General features: G+C 51.7%; 1 protein-coding gene across 1 annotated transcript; it reads left to right on the top strand.

Moving 5' to 3' along the window:
* The first annotated feature begins 3,119 nt into the window (after positions 1 to 3,119).
* Positions 3,120 to 4,886, top strand: CCIN (calicin). Its single transcript, XM_037144417.2, has one exon. It carries the CDS (start codon positions 3,120 to 3,122, stop codon positions 4,884 to 4,886), a length of 1,767 nt encoding a protein of 588 aa, XP_037000312.1.
* The last annotated feature ends 4,205 nt before the right edge of the window (positions 4,887 to 9,091 follow it).

Raw genomic sequence — 9,091 nt, 5'->3', positions numbered from 1 at the left:
CAACTGACGGTCCCCAGATAATTAAAATATTAGGTATCCTCCCCTAAGGATCTTCATGAACAGAAAATGCTGAGCTAGGCAGGATGCTGAGGTTGGACGACAGGCTTGGGCTGAAGCTCTTTTCAGGCTACACCTGGGCGGGCAGCCACCGTGAGCAACAGGGACTTATGGCCAGTTATTGAACTTCCTAGTGGCCCGCCACCCTGGTCATAGAACCAGGTGGTAGATGCTGGCATGCGACCAGCCTCTGGCGTCTGTTTCCTCAGTGGGCTGGAGTGAGGAGAAAGCAGACCGGAGGAGCTTTCGGACTGAAGAAAAGCCAGACGGCAAAGCTGACGGAGCAGGGGGCACTAATCTCATTTTTTCAATGGATTTCTTCAAGACGACAAGTTCAACAAAAGCAGAGAAGAAGCAAGATTCCAGCTCTCCTTTGTAGCCAGAGGGCAGCTGAAGGAGTCAGGAGCCCTAGCTCTAAGCTTAGTTCTGGTCACTTCGAGTTGATCGAGGCCCCTGTTTTCTCTGGGGCCCCAGTTGGTCCAGCCATACAAGGTCTGGCACATGGAATTAATTAGGTCTATTGGCTCATTTCAGGCCTCCATGATACACCCCAACTTTCTTAAGTGGATGGAAGCATCTGATGAGAGACCTTCCTGCCCTGTTCAGGGGGCCTGAAATAAAAGCAAAGAAGCACAAACACCTCCTCCACCAAAATGCCCCCAGGGCTGCAGGGTGTGGGGGCAAAGGAGCAGGCGAAGCAGCAGGACCTGACCTACCCAACCCCTACTCCTGGGTACAAATGCCCCAGGAAGTGAGGTCTGCCAGCCTCTCATAAGCGCAGGCCTGGAGGCCAGTGGGAGTGAGCAAATGTTTGGTATCAACACCAAGAGGCCTCATCCTCCACCCAAGTCGCTGCCCCCTCTTGTAGATCAGAGCTGGAGAAACAATTAGAGCTCAAACGTTCTCACACGGAGAGAAGGGAGCCAGGAGGAACGGCCTAAGGCGCACACAGCTAGTCTGGGGCAGAGGGGCTGAAATCTAAGCCTTCCCATTGGGAAAACAAGTTCTCAGCCTTGCGCAGATAGGTATGTCAGGAGACTGAGGATTAAGGTAAACGAATGCAGAATTAAAAGGTAAGTATTTTAAAATAATTTTCAAATTATCAAATGCCAAAATAAAGAAAAAGCCAGGTCTGGGATGAAAGGGTGAGGGAGAAACAGTGAATAATATTGGGAATCTGAGTAATCCAGGGAGAAAAAGAGCTGACCTGTTCACATTCCCACGGCTCCCGGTGACACTGAGTTTCCCTAGTTGGGGCACTAAGGACTCGCTGAGGGTCGGGACTGGGGCTTAGGGAGGAGCTTGGGGCTTGGAGGAGATCGGGGGTGAGGGAAGCGCGAGCCCAGGTGCCCTCTGCATCTGGCAACGCCGCTAGGGCCTGCGTGTTGAGCCCCTTCCTGGGAGCTCCCCAAGGCTGGTCCAGATGGGACCCGCAGGAGGCTCTGGCTGTCACTTAATCCCTCCTTGGCAGAGATGCCACAGGCACCCCACATCAGCCCGGAGGCAGGGGTTCGGAGCTGGCGGAGGCTGCCGCACCTCGCCAGGCGGGGCACTGGAGGGGCGGGGAGGGAGACGCCGGGATCCGAGCCGGCTCCTCTCTGTCTGTCCCCAAGCACACCCTGTCTGTCTGGGGCCCAGTACCCCTTCTGTGAAGTGGACAAAGGTGTGTTTGTGGTGATCGTAAAGAGGCCCTGCCGTTTGTATTCCAGGGTCGTAGCCAGTGGATCTACCCCGCAGCCTCTGGCCGAGGGGTGGCAGAGTGAGGACGGGGACGCAGGCGCGTGGCAGCCCGGCGGAAGAGGGGGAACCCCACGGCTCTTCGCAGCCCGCAGAGGGGTGCACCCGGTAGGAGATGACTCTCTGGCCCCACCGTGTGGCCGCAGGAGGCTCGGAGCCTGCCCAAAGGGCCCCGCGCATTCCAGGCTTCCCGACAAGTGTTTACGAAGGAAGCAGCCAGGAATCCCAGCGCTTGGTGCTCTGATGCAGTACTACTAAAATAACGACAGGTAGCATTTATTGAACGTTTGCTACAAGCCAAACATCGTGCTTAACACTCATTTAAATAAGTTTCTCATTTAAACTCTCAATGCTCTTTGAAGCAGGTACTACCATTCCCATCTCACAGAGGAAGAAACTGAGGCTTAGAGAGAATGGGAAACCTGTCCAAGTCCACACCTGATGGAGAGAGCTGACGCACTACAGCCCCCAACATTTCACAACTAGAAGCTCGGAAATGTGGGGCAAATGTCCCAGTTTTCTGAGGAACTGAAATAATGAGGGCATCAGAGGCCCTCCCATCCCCCCGGTGCCTGGCTAACTCCTGCATCCAGTCAGTGGCCTCCGCTTCTTCCTCTATTTGAAAGAACGGTATCTGTGGCCACAAAGGACAGAGCCAAAGGACAGAGCTTTTCTTCTCCGATGCCCAGGAGCCTGGGCAGAGGAAGGTACTTTGAAGCCTAAGAATCAGAGACTAGGGGGGTAGTTAAGAGCTTCCTAGAAGAGTAGAAAGGGGCCCGAGTTACAGAAAACTTGGGTTCTAGGTCCTGCTCTGCCTCCACCTGGCTAGGTGATTTTGGGCAAGTCTCCTCTCTTATCTGGGCCTCAGCTTTCCACCTCTAGACAATGGGAGGATTTGTCTAGAGAACCTAATAATTCTTCCCCCAACCTCCCTCACCCCTTCATATTCTACCCTCACCCAAAGTGGCTCTTATATCCCAGAAGCAGCCTTGAACTGAGGCTTGAAGGTCCTAGACAGGCGTTGCAACTTATCTCTGGGCTTCCTCCTGAGCTCTGGACCCTGAGCACTAGGTCCTGGTAGGGTATCTGGCCTTGGCAGGCTGGAGCCATAAAAGGGGAGAAAGGGCCTGTGCCTTGAGAAGGGCCTGCTGGGGACCTGCATTGTGATGACCTCATCTACTCTATGACATCATCCTCTCTCCCACACCCATGCCTCCCTGATCAACTGCTCTGCAAACAACCATCAATTTGAATCCCAAAGGCCTGAGGAGGTTTGTTCTCCAGTACCTGCTGCTGATCTTCCGCCTCAGCCAGCAAGAAGCACCATGAAATTGGAATTCACTGAGAAAAACTATAACAGCTTCATGCTGCAGAACCTGAACAAACAGAGGAAACGCAAAGAGTACTGGGACATGGCCCTGACTGTAGATCACCATGTCTTCTTTGCACATCAAAATGTGCTGGCTGCCGTCTCTCCCCTGGTGAAGAGCCTCATCTTCTGCAACGACATGAAGACCACCAGTGAGCTCTTCATCACCATTGACCCCAACTACCTGAGCCCAGCCACCGTGGAGCAGCTCCTGGACTACTTCTACAGCGGCAAGGTGGTGATCTCAGAGCAGAACGTGGAGGAACTCCTTCGGGGGGCCCAGTATTTCAACATACCACGCCTTCGAATCCACTGCAGTGACTTTCTGATTAAGTCCATCCGCCGTGCCAACTGCTTGCACTACCTCTTCTTGGCCGAGTTGTTTGAGCTCAAAGAGGTGTCAGACTTGGCCTACTCCGGCATCCGTGACAACTTCCACTACTGGGCCAGTCCCGAGGGCTCCGTGCACTTCATGCGCTGCCCACCTATCATCTTCGGCCGCCTGCTCCGGGATGAAAACTTGCACGTGCTCAACGAGGACCAGGCTCTCAGCGCACTCATCAACTGGGTGTACTTCCGAAAGGATGAGCGGGAGAAGTATTTCAAAAAGTTCTTCAATTACATCAATCTGAACGCCGTCTCCAACAAGACACTGGCGTTTGCCAGCAACAAGCTGATGGGCATAGAGAACAGCTCTGCACACGCAACCATGATTGAGAGTGTCCTTGTGGACCGCAAGCAGGAGAAGCCGAGCAGCCTGCTGAGCTATCAGAGGCGAGGGGCCCTGCTCGACTCCGTGATCATCCTAGGTGGCCAGAAGGCCCACGGCAAGTTCAACGATGGAGTGTTTGCCTATATCATACAGGAGAACCTGTGGTTGAAGCTCTCGGAGATGCCCTACCGGGCAGCAGCCCTGAGCGCCACCTCTGCTGGTCGCTACATCTACATTTCTGGTGGCACCACTGAGCAGATTTCAGGGCTGAAGACAGCTTGGCGCTATGACATGGATGACAACTCCTGGACCAAGTTGCCCGACCTGCCAATCGGGCTTGTCTTTCACACCATGGTGACCTGTGGGGGGACAGTGTATTCCGTGGGTGGCAGCATTGCCCCACGGCGGTATGTCTCTAACATCTATCGCTACGATGAGCGCAAGGAAGCCTGGCACCTGGCAGGGAAGATGAGCATTCCTATGGATGGCACAGCCGTGATCACCAAGGGTGACAGGAACTTGTACATTGTCACTGGGCGGTGCTTAGTGAAGGGCTACATTTCTCGGGTCGGGGTGGTGGACTGCTTTGACACCCACACAGGGGACGTGGTCCAGTGTATCACCTTCCCCATCGAGTTCAACCACCGGCCCCTGCTGTCTTTCGATCAGGGCAACAACCTCTGCGTGCACAGCCACCGGCAGAGCGTGGAAATCAACCTGCAGAAGATAAAGGCCAACAAGACAACCACCTCAGTGCCTCTCTTGCCCAACAACTGCCCCTTAGATGTGTCCCATGCTATATGCTCCATTGGAGACAACAAAGTGTTTGTGTGTGGGGGTATCACCACAACCAACGAGGTCCACACAAAGGACTACACCATCAATCCCAATGCCTACTTGCTGGACCAAAAGACAGGCGAGTGGAAGACCCTGGCCCCGCCGCCAGAGGCCCTGGACTGCCCTGCCTGCTGCCTAGCCAAGCTACCCTGCAAGATTCTTCAAAGGATTTAAACCGCTCTTTAAGTGGGAGAATAAGTAAATGCATTATTATTCACAATTTAATGAGAGAGGGAAAGAAAGGAAGATGGCCTGTTGGTTCCTTCTTTGTGTTCCATTGTGCGTTTAGCCCAGAAGGTGGAGATTCTGGGCAAGGGTTGCTCCCGGTGGGTAGACACTCAGGGCCGCTCTGTCACTGGAGGGATCGGAGGTTGTGACGGAGTCCCGGGTGGGTAGGGTCGAGGCAGCTCCTGGGCACTGGCCAAGGTGGTGTCTGCAAAGCCCCCCGTTCTGTACCCCTGTAGTCACCTTACAAGCAACTGCCAGACTGACAATTAAAACATTTGCTCAGTTGGAAAGTCTTGGATGACTCCAACACTCACTTTCCTCGAGCCTGCCCAGGAAGGCAGGGCGGTCCAACCCCAGGTCATGGAAAAGAGCCTCCTGGGCCAGGGAGGAAGGAGGTGGCATGGGCCTGGCCCGAGGATGGCAGCGTAGGGGATGGGGGTGGCGGGGGAAGATGGAGGGCGCAGGGGTGGGGGAGGAAGAGGCAGGGCTATTAGGCTGTTGTGTTTGTCTATGTAGTTGTGGTGTGTCTGGGTATCATTTTGGGTGAAGTTGGGGGGTTACTTACAGTTGCTTCCAGTAAGCAAGTTTCATTGAGAACTTTCTACAGGATAACAAGAGTGCCTGCTTCATAGGATGATGTGAAGTTTAAGTGTTACAACATGCAAAATGCCCAGGACAGTCCCTGGCATATAGTAAAAAGTGCTAAGGAAGACTTTTTAAAAAGGAAAATAAAGCGGTGAGGCAAGGGTCCAGGTTCTTGGGCCCTTATATTAAGTAAGGCCCCATAAAATGCTCTTTGAAACTCCATATGTCAAAACCTTGGTGAGCTTTCCTCAGTTGTGACTACCTCTGTTTTCCTTTCATTCATTTATTTACTTATACAGAATCCTCAACAATTTAGAAGAAGCTGACCAAGCCCTTGAATACCATACATAGTCCTCATCCTTCCATTCATTCATTCATTCACAAATTTACTTACCCATCAGTTCATACACGCACGCACGCACGCACGCACGCACATGCACCATTCAGTGAGGCCTCTGTGCAGGTCCCTGTCCCAGGGGCTGGGGTCGCAGGCATGAGAGGACCAATCCATGTCCCTGGGAGGGGACATGCACTGGGAATATTATGCAAGTCTCATATGTAATTTAAACTTTTCCTGTAGCCATGTCAAAAACATAAACAGGCGAAATTGATTTTAATAATATATTTTATTCAATCCGATATACCCCTAAATCATTTACACAAGCAATCAATATAAACATTATTATTGAGGTGTTTAACAGCATTTATACCGTGTTCGGAACCCAGGGTGTGTGTCCCACCCACAGCGCGGCTGCTGTGGATTAAGCACACAAGGCCCGGTGAGGCTCCTGTGTTGTACAATTCAGGGTACTTTTGGCATCTTCCCGGTTCAACTCTCCAGCCCCCTCATTTTCCCACTCAGTCCTGCTCAACCTGCTCAGCACCATCTTCCTGATCTCCGTGGTGGGTAGCCTCTCTTCGAAGCCCACCCCTCTGCCCACGTTTTACTTTTCTCTTTCTAGGCCAGGACCTCAGATTTCACCACTGACCCTCTCTCTCCTGGAACTTGACCCACATTTCTCAGTTCTCCAACCCTGAGAAGCCCCCGCCTCTACTCGCCTCGTGGCACCCCCCCAGCCAGAGGAACAGGGGAGCAGGGTCTTCCAGATCCCTGTGGCTGAGCCCAGCGGCCCCAGCCCCAGGCCCCCAGGCTTGGCTGACCAGAGTCCCCTCTCACTGACTCGGGATGCCAGTGCCCGCAGCTGATTCTCCAGCCTGCGCTGTGGTCCTGGAGCCCCACTGCTTTTCTCTTCTTTCTCAGCCACTCACACCTCATCCTGCCATCAGAACCCCAGACACACAGAGTTCAGGTGGCCTGAGCCCCGCACCCAGCACAGATCTCTCCAGAGCCTGGGCTGCTTTTCTGTGCCTTAGAGGAAGTGCCCTCCCGCAAGTCAGCGCTGACCTCTCCTGTCCCTTCCTCCTTTCCCCAACGACTTCCCAGGCTCCTCAACTCCCTCCCACCTCCTCTTCCTGAATCCTTCTCGTCACCCCACAGATATCTAGTTTCCCTGATCCTGGAAACAAAGCCCCCTCAGCTCTGAGGTCTACCTCTCGCTATTTGCCACCTGCCGTCTCTGCAGCCGAGCTTCCTGAGTGTTGTCGGTGCTTTCTGGCCCCAGATCAGTCTCCAAGCCACTCAGGCTGGCTTCTGGTCCCACCATGCCACCAGACTGCCCATCCTGATGACACTGTCCTCTCTGTTCTTTCCTCAGCATTATTTCTCTTCTTCACAGTACTGGGCAGTATTGACCATGGCCACTGGCTGCAGAATCGCTGGGGTGCTTGCTAAAATAGATCTTTAGCACTGTGGAATTATAATCTGATATATTAACCAATGTGGTCCTTCCTTCCACCTTTCCCACATTAAAATTAGACCACGAGGCTGAAGCATCCGGGGCTTATCGCCTTGAGGAGGCTGACTCAGCTAAATGTAGGAGTCGGACTCGAACTGTTGGCTTTTGCTGCAGGGAAGCGTTAGCACTTCATAGCAGAAATGTGGCCTTGAAGGACAAGCCTTTTGAACTACAACCCAGGACTTCCAACTGCAGCACATTAAGTCTTTCCGAGGGAAATTCAGACATGCATAGTTTTAAGGGAATCAGTTTCCAGACCCTCGACCTTTTCCCTAAAATCGACCTACCTGAGAATGTACCTGTGGTGGAGATTTCATTCGAGTTTTCTTTTCCCACCTTCCCGCTTAAAATTGTCTTTCAACCACCTACACACACAGCAACTTTATCCATTCCCAGTCACCCTAGGACGCACTGCCCCAGGATGCCACGTAAGGGCACAAACTCGTACATGCACACTGGTGCCAGCGAGGCATCGCTGGAGCCTTCTTTCATCAAGGCACTAATATCTAAAGAAGTTTGTTGTATTTTTCTCTTATCCATACAGTGTTTCTGTTAAGGTATGAAGTCTGGCGTTAAAAACTGGGTTAATTTGGTCTGAGTGGGGTTCAGAAATGTTAAATAGCACAATGGAATGACAGAGTTTGTAAAGCTTTATTGAAATATAATTCACATACCATACAATTCACCCGTTTAAAGTGAATTGTGCCATTCAGTGACTTTCAGCGTATTCAGAGCCGTGCAGTCATTACCACAATCAACTTTAAAACCTTTCAGACCCCAGAAGGAAGGCCACACCCCCTCAGCAGTCACCCTCCACTCCCTCAGCTTCTCTGCCCCAGGCAACCACTAATCTTTCTGTCTCTGGATTTGCCTACTCGAGACATTTCATATAAATGGAATCATATAACACGTGACCTTTTATCTGACTTCATTTTTTTTTATGGATTGATCATATTCCACTGTGGGAATATATAACATTTCATTTACTCGTTTATGAGCTAGTAAATGAGGATTTGGGTTGTTTCTCCTTCTTGGCTATTATGGATAATGCTCAATGAGCAACCATGTGCAGGTTTTTGTGTTCACTTACGTTTTCATTTCTCTCGGGTACATACCTGGGAGCAGAATTGCTGGATCAAAGGGTGACTCTGTTTAACCATTTCAGGAACTGCCAGGCTGTTTTCCAGAGCAGCAGCACGTTTTACTTTCGAACCTGCAGTGCATGAGGGTTCCCAGTTCTCTGCATCCTCACTCCCTACCACCTCCCTTCCCAATCACAGCCACCTACCGGGAGTAGCCCCTTACTGTGGTTCGGATTTGCATTTCTCCAATGGCCAAGGTGCTGAGCACCTTTTCATGGGCTTATTTTTCATGGCAGTTGTTCAGTGACCTTGCCTATTTTCTGCTCAACTGTCATCAGGGAAAGTGTTACCCTGAGGAAGAGTTCTCGGAGGACAAGAGACAGCCCGGCTCAGAAACAGCGATGGTCATAGAGCGTTATTTCATTCAGGCTACAGAACCATGACAAGTCTCTATGCCTTCCTACCTATCCACCAATTTAGAACTGGAATAGTCAAGATTTGTTGAAAGTAGGATAGAAAATACCCACCAGCAAGCACGTCCTTGCTGCATGTTCACCATTCTCAGTAATGAGCTCTTGTTCTCATGTGTCTATAGTTGTACTTTATGTACCATTTAAAGGATGACATA

Source organism: Artibeus jamaicensis, unplaced genomic scaffold (genome assembly GCF_021234435.1).
Source record: "Artibeus jamaicensis isolate MK-2021 breed Jamaican fruit bat unplaced genomic scaffold, CSHL_Jam_final scaffold_1964, whole genome shotgun sequence".
NCBI classification, from domain to species: domain Eukaryota; kingdom Metazoa; phylum Chordata; class Mammalia; order Chiroptera; family Phyllostomidae; genus Artibeus; species Artibeus jamaicensis.
This window is presented reverse-complemented; position numbering and strand designations above follow the sequence as displayed.